This window comes from Giraffa tippelskirchi, chromosome 2 (genome assembly GCF_054371585.1).
Source record: "Giraffa tippelskirchi isolate mGirTip1 chromosome 2, T2T-mGirTip1v1.2.pri, whole genome shotgun sequence".
Taxonomy (NCBI): Eukaryota; Metazoa; Chordata; class Mammalia; order Artiodactyla; family Giraffidae; genus Giraffa; species Giraffa tippelskirchi.
Genome location: NC_137276.1, coordinates 103,602,470 through 103,616,243, shown reverse-complemented (window position 1 = coordinate 103,616,243; position 13,774 = coordinate 103,602,470). Strand labels below are relative to the sequence as shown.

General features: G+C 38.7%; 1 protein-coding gene across 16 annotated transcripts in view; it reads left to right on the top strand.

Annotated features, from left to right (window-relative positions):
- NEK11 (NIMA related kinase 11) overlaps nucleotides 1-13,774 on the top strand; it is a 278,952-nt gene that overhangs the window by 102,637 nt on the left and 162,541 nt on the right. For 14 of the 16 annotated variants that reach the window (XM_081569880.1, XM_081569867.1, XM_081569866.1 and 11 more), the window contains 2 exons: nucleotides 13,380-13,529; nucleotides 13,623-13,701. In XM_081569880.1, coding sequence (XP_081426006.1) covers nucleotides 13,380-13,529; nucleotides 13,623-13,701 — 229 coding nt within the window. The remainder of the gene's footprint in view (nucleotides 1-13,379; nucleotides 13,530-13,622; nucleotides 13,702-13,774) is intronic. The other 2 variants (XM_081569871.1, XM_081569878.1) reach the window with 1 other exon arrangement.

Genomic DNA, 13,774 nt, shown 5'->3' with positions numbered 1-13,774 from the left:
GTTGAATTGTTCTATGAAGACCGACAAGACCTTCTAGAACTAACACCAAAAAAAGATGTCCTTTTCATCATAGGGGACTGAAATGCAAAAGTAGGAAGTAAAGAGATACCTGGAGTAACAGGCAAGTTTGGCCTTGGAGTACAAAATGAAGCAGGGCAAAGGTTGACAGAGTTTTGTCAAAAGAACGCACTGCTGCTGCTGCTGCTAAGTCGCTTCAGCTGTGTCCGTCTCTGTGCGACCCCATAGACGGCAGCCCACCAGGCTCCACCATCCCTGGGATTCTCCAGGCAAGAGTACTGGAGTGGGTTGAAATTACCTTCTCCGAAGGGAATGCACTAGTCATAGAAAATACCCTCTTCCAAAAACATGAGATGACTATACACATGGACGTCACCAGATGGTCAATACAGAAATCAGATTGATTATATTCTTTGCAACTGAAGATGGAGAAGCTCTATACAGTCAGCAAAAGAAAGATGGGGAGCTGACTGTGGCTCAGATCATGAACTTCCTATTGCCAAATTCAGACTTAAATTGAAGAAAGTAGGGAAGACCACTAGACCATTCAGGTATGACCTACATCAAATCCCTTTCGATTATACAGTGAAAGTGACAAATAGATTCAAGGGATTAGATTTGATAGAAAGAATGCCTGAAGAACTATGGACAGAGACTCATGACTTTGTACAAGAGGCAGTGATCAAGATCATCCCCAGAAAAAGAAATGCAAAAAGGCAAAATGGCTGTCTGAGGAGGCCTTACAAATAGCTGAGAAAAGAAGAGAAGCTAAAGGGAAAGGAGAAAAGAAAGATATGCCCATCTGGATGCAAAGTTCCAAAGAATAGCAAGGAGAGATAAGAAAGACTTCCTCAGTGATCAATGCAAAGAAATAGAGGAAAACAGTAGAATGGGAGAGACTAGAGATCTCTTCAAGAAAATTAGAGATACTAACAGAACATTTCATTCAAAGATGGGAACAATAAAGGACAGAAATGGTATGGACCTAACAGAAGCAGAAGATGTTAAGAGGTGGCAAGAATATACAGAAAAACTATACAGAAAAGATCTCCATGACCCAGATAACCACGATGGTGTGATCACTTACTTAGCGTCAGACATCCTAGAGTGGGAAGTCAAGTGGGCCTTAAAGCATCACTACAAACAAAGGTAGTAGAGGTGATGGAATTCCAGCTGAGCTATTTCAAATCCTAAAAGATGATGCTGTGAAAGTGCTGCACTCATTAGGCCAGCAAATTTGGAAAACTCAGCAGAGGGTATAGGACTGGAAAGGTCAGTTTTCATTCCTATCCCAAAGAAAGGCAATGCCAAAGAATGCTCAAACTACTGCACAATTGCACTCACTTCACATGCTAGCAAAGTAATGCTCAAAATTCTCCAAGCCAGGCTTCAACAGTATATGAACTGAGAACTTCCAGATGTTCAAGTTGGATTTAGAAAAGGCAGAGGAACCAGAGATCAAATTGCCAACATCCGTTGGATCATTGAAAAAGCAGAAGAGTTCTAGAAAATCATCTACTTCTGCTTTATTGACTACACTAAAGCCTTTGATTGTGTACCTCACAACAAACTGTGGAAAATTCTTCAAGAGATGGGAATACCAGACCACCTTACCTGCCTCTTGAGAAATCTGTATGCAGGTCAAGAAGCAACAGTTAGAACTGGATATGGAACAACAGATTGGTTCCAAATCAGGAAAGGAGTACATCAAGGCTGTATATTGACACCTTTTTCATTTAACTTCTATGCAGAGTACACTATGCAAAATGCCAGGCTGGATGAAGCACAAGCTAGAATCAAGACTTCCGGGAGAAATACCAATAACCTCAGATATGCAAAAGACACCACCTTTATGGAAGAAGGAAGAACTAAAGAGTCTCTTGATGAAAGTGAAAGAGGAGAGTGAAAAAGCTGGCTTAAAACTCAACACTCAGAAAATGAAGATCATGGCCTCCGTTCCCATCACTTCATGGCAAATAGATGGGGAAACAGTGGCAACAGTGAGAGACTTTATTTTTTTGGTCTCCAAAATCATGGCAGATGGTGACTGCAGGCATGAAATTAAAAGACACTTGCTCCTTGGAAGAAGACCTGTGACTAACCTAGACAGCATATTAAAAAGCAGAGACATTACTTTGCCGACAAAGGTCCGTCTAGTCAAAGCTAAGATTTTTCCAGTAGTCATATATGCATGTGATAGTTGGACCATAAAGAAAGCTAAGTGCCGAAGAACTGATGCTTTTGAACTGTGGTGTTGGAGAAGACTCTTGAGAGTCCCTTGGACTTCAAGGAGGCCCAACCAGTCAATCCTAAAGGAAATCAGTCCTGAATATTCATTGGAAGGACTGATGCTGAAGCTTAAGCTCCAATACTTTGGCCACCTGATACAAAGAGCCGACTTATTAGAAAAGTCCCTGATGCTGGGAAAGATTGAAGGCAGGAGGAGAAGGGGACGACAGAGGATGAGATGGTTGGATGGCATCACTGACTCGATGGACCTGAGTTTGAGCAAGCTCCAGGAGTTGGTGATGGACAAGGAAGCCTGGCGTACTGTGGTCCACGGGGTCGCCAAGAGTCGGACGTGACTGAGCGACTGAACTGAACTGAATTGATAATCTCCATTTAATATGATATTTTATCATACTTTATTCCTTTAAATACTGTTTCCTTTAGTTCATTGAACATATTTGAAATGTCTACTTGGAAATCCGTGTGTGTTAAGTCTGACATCTCGGCTCTGTTGCGTAGTTCATCTTGCCTGCCATTTTCCTCCTATATGGATCATCCTTTCCTACTTCTTTGCATGTTTCATAACTGGTAAAAACTGGACATTTTAATTTTTAAAATTTATTTTTATTCATGATCAACTGGGATTTATTCTAGGTTTGCAAGAATAGTTCAACATCCACAAATCAGTCAATGTGAAACACTGCATTTCCAAAATAAGGATAAAAATCATATGATCATCTCAATAGATGCAGAAAAATACACTTGACAAAATTCAACATTCATTTCTGATAAAATCACTCAACACAATGAGTATAGAGGGACCATACTTCAACATAATAAAGGGCTTATGTGACAGATCCACAGCTAACATCATATTCATACACAATCGTGGAAAGCTGAAAGATTTTCCTTTATGATCAGGGACAAGACAAAGATGCCCACACTTTTATTAACCAAGGAGTGAAAGACCTGTACACTGAGAACTACAATGTTAATGAAAGAAGTTGAAGGGAAACAAATAGAAAGATATTTTGTGCTCACGGGTTGGAAAAAAATAATATTCTTAAAGTGTCCATCGAACTCAAAGCAATCTACAGATTCCGTGTAATTGCTATCAAAATTTCGATGGTATTTTTCACATAATAGAACAAAAATTCTAAAATTTGCATTTTCTAGTGTTATCTTGGGGCTTCCCAGGTAGTACAGTGGTAAAGAATCCACCTGCCAAACAGGAGATGTAAGAGACACAGGTTCAGTCCCTGGATCAGGAAGATCCCCTGCAGGAGGAAATGGCAACCCACTCTAGTATTCTTGCCTGGAACATTCCATGGACAGAGGAGCCTGGTGGGATACTGTCCATGGGGTTGCAAAGAGTCAGACATGATGGATCACACGCATACACACAGTGTTATCTTACATAATCATTGTGCATTTATCAATACTAATAAGTTAACATTGATACATTACTATCAACTAAGCTTCATTTGAATGTAAGTCGTTTTTTCACTGATATCCCAAGATTCCACATTGCACTCAGTCATTTCCTAAGTTTTTCAAACTTTTAAGTTTATCAGACATGTCCTTGTTGCTCCTGATGGTTTTGAAGAATACTGGTCAGGTATTTTGTAAAAAGTTATTCAGTTTGGATTTGGCCAGTGTTTTCTCTTGATTCAATGGGGTTTGGGGGAAAACTGGGGGACAAGCCAATTTTTGTAATAATACCATAAAAGTAATGTGTCTGTCTCATCACAATTTATCAGGAGACGTATGATGTCAGCATGACTTAATATTGGTGACACCAGCTTTGGTCACTAGATTAACTATTGTCTGCCAGTTTTCTCCACTATAAAGTTATTGCTTTTCCATTTCTATTCTACTTTCTATTCTCTATTTATTAGAAGAGAGTCACTAAGTCCAGCCTACACATAACAGGAGAGGAATTAAGCTTCACCTTCTAGTGAGAGAAATAATAACTTTCAGACATATATTACAATATGTATGAAGCATACAGTAAGTTTTTGAGACATATCTATAAGGCAATGTCAAAGTCTAGCATATCCAAAAATTCTTACAAATGAACTACTGAGACAACAGCAACAGCACAATGGCAAAGCTAAGGAGTTCCTACTTTTAAAATCAACAAAGGATATAGATGGGAAGTTGCCAGAAAAGGACTTTAAAACTCCATTTGGTGAAGAGAAGTTCAATTTACTAGTAAACCAAGAAGTGTGAATTAAAGCAATGAGATTCAAGGATTCACGCCAGTCACTCTTAAGGACAAGAGTTACAATGTGGATATGAAACTTCTGTTCTAGCTCAACTTCAAGAAGATTGTTGACACACAAGTTGGAATGGTTCCAATAGCCTACCCTGAAAAATGCTTCAGAATGACTGGAATTCATTTGTAAAAACAACAAGGGAAGTATCAGAGTCTTCCATTTAAATCAACAACTTTAAACTCTCAGCCTAAAAAATTCAGAGACATCAGTGGTTCCCCTTGCTTGTGGTTTCTTAATCCACTCAGCAACATGCATCTTAGCTTGTTTGAGCTGGCCAAGGACTACATGAGTGGAAGCTACAGGAAAATATAGTTATCCAAGGCACAATTTCTCCTGTCAGCAAGGCATGTAAGAATTGCCAAACACATCTGTGCCCATTGCTGTGTTATGGCAGATCTTGCCACCAAGAGTTTAAAGGGGATGGAGATGGATACACAAGAAATTCTTCAGGAAAACTCAGTGTTTTAGATAATATATTGTAGCAACTCTTCTCAGTCCTCCTTCTCTGGGGCTTGTTATTTGCTTGTTGATTCGTTAAGTGAATAAAGGGATTTATTGACTGTCATTATGGAAGAACTGATATTATGTGACTTCTGAGTCTAGGTCACAGAAGATGACACTGCTTCTGTCTGATTCTCTTGAGATCCTTGCTCTTGGAATTCAGCTGCTGTGCTGTGAGAAAGCCTGTGTTTAGCACATGGAGAGTCTAGTGCAAGGAATCAAGGCCTCTGGCCTTTAGCCCTGGCCGAGCTTCTGAATGATGGCCAACACCTATCAGCCAGTCACGTGAGTGACTTGGAAATGGATCTTCCAACCTCAACTGAGCTTGCCCAGAAAATGCTGTGGAAAGAAGATTCAAGCCGTCTTTGTCAATTTCTGAGAGAACAGATTCATGAGCAAAATTACTATTGTTGTTTGAAGGCTCTAGGTTATGAGGTGCTTTGTTATGTATTATTTTTAGTGGTCACTAGAATAGGCTTTGTCAGGAGGACAGTAAAACAGAGTTGAGACTCACCCTTGGTCAGGGTCTCCATTTTAACAAGCTGACACTGTTCATTTTCTTTATTTAAGAAGTTTAAGAAATGACTTAAGAGAAGTGGCTTGTGCAAGCATGGCAGTCTGGTACTCTGCTTGCAGGTGCATTGATGGATGGAGCCCAAGAATCTGGGCCTCAGCTGAGAAACTGGATCAGCAGCTTCTTTGTGTGCCTCAGACCCTCCGTCCATTCTTCCTGACTTCTCTTCTCTTCTCCTGCTCGTCCCCGCCTTGGACCACCTTCTCACTCCAGCACCATCTTGCCATCCCTCCCATAATTCACTGGTGTGCAGGAGCCAGCTCAGACCAGCTCACAAGACTCCACTATCCACATCTCTTCTCAGTCTCACAGAAACCAATAAATGCTTCAAGTTAGGGCTTCCCTTTCTATCCAGAAGCCAGTTTACCAGGATGTCCAGCTCCCTTAGCCTTACTCTCTCTTGCCCATGAGGTGTTCACCAAAAGAAAGAAAGATCAAGATAAACATGAAAGTTCTAGACTTTGTCTTTAAAAGATTGGCAGACATAAATTGCCATACGCACAAGGCTCTGATGTAAAAGGGGTGAGCCAGAGTAAGGGTGCAGAGCATCAGCTGCGGTCTCAGAGAGTGGATGCTGCTGCTTAGGATGGGAAGGGTAGAGAAAAGTCTGACAAAATGCCTTTCAGGCAGAAAGATCCAGTGCCCATGACTGAAGGAGGAGGGTGTCCACTGGGGGAGGAGGAGTGGACGTGCATGGAAATAGGCTGCAGTATTAATTTATTAGATGTAAAATTTTCAAAATCTAATTTTTCAAACTCTATTTTGGTGTTTTTTCATTTTCAAAATATACTGAGAGTTTGAACGTAGTTGCAAGTGACCTGGGCCTTCTCTGACTCCTGAAAGCCCCTGGGAGCACTATAAGAATATGGAAGTATAGTGCTTCCAAAGTGAAGCTCCGCTCAGTGTCCTCCAGCTAGCTGACGACAAAGTGTGTGTGTGTGTGTGTGTGTGTGTATGTGTGTGTATGTGTCAGAGGGGGTGTGCAATAGATCCACATGGCTCAGGAGGCAGTCAGGGTTCATGTGGTGAATGACCATAGGGAGGACCTTGGACTTTACCTTCTGTGGGATGAGAAGCTGCTGAAGACTGTTATATGAGGGGATGGTGTACAAGTTGGTTTTGCTGAAATAACAAAGAGCTCCAAAAATTTCTGATGTACTTATAAAATGTGTTTGTTCTTCACATTACATGAGAACTGCAGGTGACCTGTACCTCTGCTGCAGGTTGCAAGCCTGCTCTGCTCCTGCTCCAGTGTCCCAGGTCCAGGACCCAGGCTGCATCCTGGTCTGAAAGGAGCCTGTCTAGTGCTTAGAGAAAGAGCAGGGGCATGCGAGATCTTTCATTTCTGTGCATGGATTATTCTCTAGTTGTGGCAGGAGGGCTCAGTAGTTGTGACACGAGGACTTAGTTGCTGTGTGACATGTGGGATTTTAGTTCCCTGACCAAGGATGGAGCCTGCATCCCCCCTGCATTGCAAGGCAGATTCTTAACCACTGGACCACCAGGAAGTCCTAAGGCTAAGGCCATCTTAAAAGAGCCTCCAGAGACTATCAAAGATGATGAAAGCCGTTGGAACACAACCATTCACTCAAAGTGTGAAGTATCTTTTTTTAAAAAGAATTTTATTGGTGTGTGGTTGATTTACAATGTTGTTTTAGTTTCTTGCATACAGCAAAGTGAATCAGTTATTTTTGTTGTTGTTGTTCAGTTGCTAAGTCGTGTCTGATTCTTAGTGACCCCATGGACTGTAGCATGACAGGCTCCTCTGTCCTTCACCATCTCCTGGAATTGCTCAGATTCATGTCCATTGAGTCAGTGATGCTATCTAACCATATTGTCTACCGCCCCCTTCTCCTTTTGCCTTCAATCTTTCCTAGCATCAGCGTCTTTTCCAATGAGTCAGCTCTTTGCTTCAGGTGACCAAGGTATTAGAACTTCAGCTTCAGCATCAGTCCTTCCAATGAATATTCAGGGTTGATTTCCTTTAATGTTGACTGGTTTGATCTCTTTGGAGTCCAAGGGACTCTGAAGAGTCTTTTCCAGCACCACAGTTCAAAAGAATCAATTCTTCAGTGCTCAGCCTTCTTTACGGTCCAACTCTCACATCCATACTTGACCACTGGAAAAACCATAGCTTTGACTATCTAGACTTTTGTCAGCAAAGTGATGTTTCTGCTTTTTAATACACGGTCTAGGTTATACATATACATATACCTACTCTTTTTTAGATTCTTTTCCCATATGGGTCATTATAGAGCATTGAGCAGAGTTTCCTGTGTTATATAGCAGGTTCTTATTATTATCTATAGTAGCGTCTATATGTCAATCCCCAAATCCCTTACCCGCTGGTAACTGTAAGTTTGCTTTCTACATCTGTAATTTTATTTCTGTTTTGTAAATAAGTTCATTTTTACCCTTCTTTAGATTCCAGTATGTGAAGTCTCTTATGTCACATGAGCAATGCATTGCTGCTGCCACAAGCAGCCTCTGTGCAGCGAGGGGCTGTGCCAACCCACCTCTTGACTCAGCTTTGAACGCTATCCATGTTTATTTCCCAGACTTTCTGGTTTGTGTGGAGTCTATGACCATGACCCCAAGAATAGCTAAAAATCAAAAAATCTTTCCCTTTTATTTCCCCTCTGCCCCTGTGATCTTCCTGCTCCAGTCCCTTTAGGCTTTACCCTGGGGTTTTCTTGCATTCACTCTGATTTTGGATTGGGCAGAACCCCTATGAGTTTTAGCTGCTGTTCTTAGATTGGCCCCCTGCACTTTTCGGTGAGTACCTGTTGACTGTTTTGAGAGTCTTCTATTGTTTTGTCTCTCAGTCACTTACTCCATTGTCTCTGTTTCTTCTCACACAGATGCTGCATTATGCAGGTCACGTGGCAATTGTGATTTGTCTCCATATACTTGTACCTTGAGGCTCAAGGAGACACTTTGTCACCTAACTTTGTTGAAAATGTTGGCTCTGGTTTTTAGTTTTGCTATCTAGCTGCTCTGTTTTACATGAGGATTCAAGGAAGATACAGAAACTATGCTCCCAATGTAACCACCATTTCTCCCCAAATACTCAGAACTAACATTCTAACAAATTCCTTGGGAGATGTGTATGCATATTAAAGCTTGGGAAGAACCGCTACAGATTCTGGGATATGATTGGCCCTTAATAGATAATAGTTATTAATATATACTTCTTAAAATTTGTTCAAGCAGCCCCAGAGTCATTCATCATATTGACTGAGTTTATGTTGATTTTCATTTGCTACACTAAAGACTTTTGTTTAGGGTAACATATTAAAGCAAAACCCTCTGTACTTGTATTAAATTTCCATTACTCTACTTATTCAGCTGCTTAAATTATATATACTTTTTTCCAGATGGATATGTTAGGGTAGTCCTTGCTTATACCAAGTAAACATATTATCTAGAATATCAATAAAATTTCCATCACTAAAGTGATGCACCACTGTGGGGTTGGCTCCTCTTTGCAGAATCAGGGCCAATTTCAAAGAGTAAAATTTAGTCATCTTGAGACAAGACAAAGTCAGAGTTACATTTGCAATTCATTAGCAATCTGTGCTTCAGAAATCCTCTGGGCAGTTCTGGTCGATTTGGACAGATGGCAAGTTTATGGAATTCAGGTATAATTTGCTTCATACACCTGATCCCAGTCTTCCCTTTCACTGCCACATTCACCCCCTCAGGGATTTATTTGTTTACTTCTTCACAGTTGGCTGTATTTTGCAGGGGGTGGGGGTGGAGGAAGGAATGCAAGTTGCAAACTTCTAAGTAAAATATATCTCTTGTTTTTTCCAATTCATCTCCTGGCCCCTGACCCTTCCCTGCTGTTGCATTGTCATATTTAAGACCTGGGAGTCAAATAAGAGAAAAGTCTTCAAAAAGGGTAGAGTGATAAGTTTGAGATAATATAATTATTCCCATGTAGATATGCCTGGTTGGAAACTGGAGAAAATTAAAACATAGACATATAGCTACATGTAGTTATTAGAATAAAAGGATACATAGTAGATAGATTGTAAAACTGGTACAGGATAATCAAAAAATCTTTTGCCCCAAATGTCATCAAAGTTTCTACAATCATACTGTCTCATATTTCATTTACTGGCTCCCATGCCAGAGAGGTGCACCGGGACCATAGCAGGTACCTTTCCACAAGTTACTGGCTGGTAAATGAAGTCTTCTCCATGTGCTGCAGCACAGCCAATATCAGTAGATCAAAATAAAATAGGTAAATGGAAAGCAGCGTGCATTCAGTGTAGCTGAGAGGATTTCCAAAAAAAGAGAGTAGTTTGCATCAAAATTGATTACTGAGTTGTCCTCTAAATCTAATTGTTCCATGGTCTATCTAGACAGATAGTTCCACATCTTTTTATAATCCCAATACATTCGTCAAGTATGACTCAGGTAGAATTATGTCTTCATGAAACCCAGATTTGACTTTGTGAATAAATGTTTATAATTTTAATGAAGTCCATTTATCAGTCCCTAACTTTATTTTTCATGCTTTTTGCATGTTACTTAAAAAAATCTTTGCTGCCTGATCCAAGATCAGGCAGATATTTACCTGTTTACTCTTAAAATTTTATGACTTTGTTTTCATTTAGACCCACCTTTAACTGGTTTTTGTGCTTGAATATGATGTGAGAGAGGCATTCGTGTGTAATATTTTCCATATGGATGTTCAATTGTCCTAGCATAATTTATTAAAAAGATCATCTTTCCCTCTACCACAGTGCAGTTTATCTTTGCATTAGTCAACTAGTTGACTATGTGCAGATCTGTTTCTGAGCCCTCTATTTTGTTCTACTGCTGTATATTTTTTCTTCCTCGCCAGTATCATACTTTCATAAGAAATGCAACTTCATAATAATCTTGCTGTTTGGTAATACAGGACCTCCAAACTTGTTCATCTTCAGTTGCTTTGGCTACCCTTTTCCCTTTGTAATTCCATGTAAACTTTAGAGTCAGCTACAAAAAAGTCTGCTAGGATTTGGATTTATATTGCCTTAGATCTATAGATCATTCTGGGAAAAATTGATATCTTCAGAATATTGAATGTTCCAATCCAAGAGTGTGAATCTATCCCTCTCTAGTTTTTTTTTAAGATCTTCTTTAATTTCTCTCAGCAGAGTACTAAGGCTATCGTGAAGGGTCTTGCACGTGTTGTGTTTAATTTATTCCTACATATTTGACATTTTGTGATGTTAATGTAAATGACATTTTTAGTTTTGTTTTTAAAATTTGTTTGTTGCAGGCTTATAGAAATGACCTTTGTATCCAACAACCTTGCTAAATTCAATTGTTAATTCTAATAGTTTGTAGTGTATTTTGATCTTTTTGATATACATAATCATGTTGAAATGCGTAATGACAGTTTGTCTTCTTTTTAATCTTCACATCTCACTTGTTTTATGTTCATTTGTCTGTCCTTTCTTGCTTTTTTGGTTTTAATTTGAATTTTTATTGTTTGATTTTTTTCTCTCTAGTAACTGGTTCGTTTTACACTTGCCAGTTATACATTGTTTTACCATTCTTTTGGTGGTAACTCTAGCAGAGTTAGGAGAAGGCAATGGCACCCCACTCCAGTACTCTTGCCTGGGAAACCCCATGGACCGAGGAGCCTGGTAGGCTGCAGCCCACGGGGTCACGAAGAGTTGGACACGATTGACGTGACTTAGCAGCAGCTAGCAGTTACAATATGCATTCTTGACTTAGCTTTCCTGGTGGCTCAGACAATAAAGAATCTTGATTTACTACAGTCTAGTAAAAATTACCAGGGCTTCCCTGATGGTTCAGTGGTAAAGAATTTGCCTACTAATGTAGGAGACATGGGTTTGATCCCTTAGCTGGGAAGATCCCCTGGAGAAGGAAATGGCAACCTACTCCAGTATTTTTGCCAGGAAAATCCCATGGACAGAGGAGGCTGTCGGGCTACAATCCATAGAGTCACAAAGAGTCAGACATGACTTAGTGACTACTAAACAACAAAAATTACTACTTTTACCACTTTCCCAGTAATGTTAGGATCTTATGATACTTTAACTCTATTTACCCTCTTCTGTATTTTGCATGATTTTTGTCAAAAGTATTATTCTATGTAATTTTAAATCCCACAAGATAGTTAATATTGTTTTATTGAGTTTGTGTTGATTACACATATTCAAAAGTTACTTTTTCCAGTGTTCTTCATTTCTTCTTTCATTCCTTCTTTCTGTCTGGGATCATTGTCCATCTGTTGGAAGAACTCCCTTTTAGGATTTTAGTGCTTTCCTGTCGCCGTGAATTCTCTCAGTTTTTCTTTGTCTAAAAATGTGTTTATTTCACCTTTATTTGAAAGACATTGTTTTTCTGGGTATAGAAATCTAAATATGTGCATCTATACCAAATACCATCTAATAATCTTACAGATAGATGAAAATTTATTGAGCTTTAAATAATTTTCATAATTTATAAAGTTGACATTGATCTTGCTGTTCTAGTCAATATCATGTAATTTCTCCTAACATCCCCTTCTTTCTAGTGTTCTATAATGGGAATAGTCTCAGATTTGAAAAGAAAAATACTTAACTCAAGAGTCAATTTAACTTAAACCAAGTCATTTAACATCTCTGAGCCAGTTTCACCATGTCTAAAAGGGAGAGAATATATTATGGCTCTATTTCACTGGGAAATTATGAGGCTCTGTTGAGATCTGTATGAAAGCGCTTTGTAATATGTAAAGTACCAATCATTTAAAAATATTTAGTGTTATTATTTACTGGAACAGAAACATCTTCAATGTATACATCCAGGATTTTCTTACAAATGCACATTTTGTTGAACACCCACAAAATGGTTAAAAAGACAGTATTCATGTATGTATGTATGTATGTATTGATATATACTTTGCCTTTTATGTTTGAAGTTACATAAAGCACAGCTTACACAAGGTCAGTGGCAAATTTATTTCTGATCTTTCAAACAACTGATAAGAAAAGAGAGACCTGGCTAGTTATATAATTCAAAATATCCAGAAGGTAAAATTAACCCATTATTCAAGAGAAAAGTTCTTTCTTAACACTAAGTTCAGGCAGAAATTTCCCCTTAGTTTTCATAATGATGTAGATTATTTAAAATATTTTTCTACTGGTTTAGAGATCAGTGATTTGCATAGTTATTACAAATTAGTGTTGGACTGATCTAGAACCTTAATATTCTGTTTCATATTCCTGAAGGGAGAATTTATGCACATTAATATGAGCTGCAGGCAACCACTCTCCCACCCTATTTGCAAATGGATTCTATTTAGAAAACTAATAAAGATGCCAGCTTCCTTTTCAAAATTCTTGGGCACACATTAGAGGGAAGGCTAGGCTAATAAATTTAAATTTCATTTTGCATATATAACACTAACTGAACTGCCTTAGGAAGACAGTATTTATCTGCATTTTATTTTTCCTTCAAAGAGGTTAATTCAGAGATTCCTTACTACCTTTATCAAATATTTATTGAGTCCCTACTCTGTGTAGGCATATTCCTGTTGGATTGTTTGCTCTCCTCTGACAAAAGGTGTTCATTCAGGCTTACATTTTGTGCTTTCTTCTTTCATTTTTCCTTTTTTTTTTTTTAAATAAACATGTATTTAAGTAGAAAACAAAGTGTATGTTAGTGCCTCACATCCACTGCCCTAGCTCATCTGAGGTTTTCTATTTTGTATAATGATCAAATTTAAAAGAGGACATTTATTCCTCATTCAGATTCTTTGACTGTGTCTTCAGGTCCCTGGCATGCATTTTGTATGAGATGTGCTGCATGAATCATGCATTCACTGGCTCCAATTTCTTATCCATTGTTTTAAAAATTGTTGAAGGAGACACTCCTTCTCTCCCTGAGAGATACTCAAGACAGCTGAATGCCATTATGGAAAGGTATGGAAAGAAATGTATTGCTGCATAAACAATTTTAAATTGTGCTTACATTTTAGTTCATTTGAAAAATAATCTTCTTTTTAAACATTACAGCATGTTGAACAAGAGTCCTTCATTGAGACCATCTGCAATAGAAATTCTAAAACTTCCTTACATTGATGAACAACTACAGGTATATAAAATGAAAGGGATATTGGGAAGTACATATTAGCATTTATATATCTTCTAGGACTTGAAGATGTGCT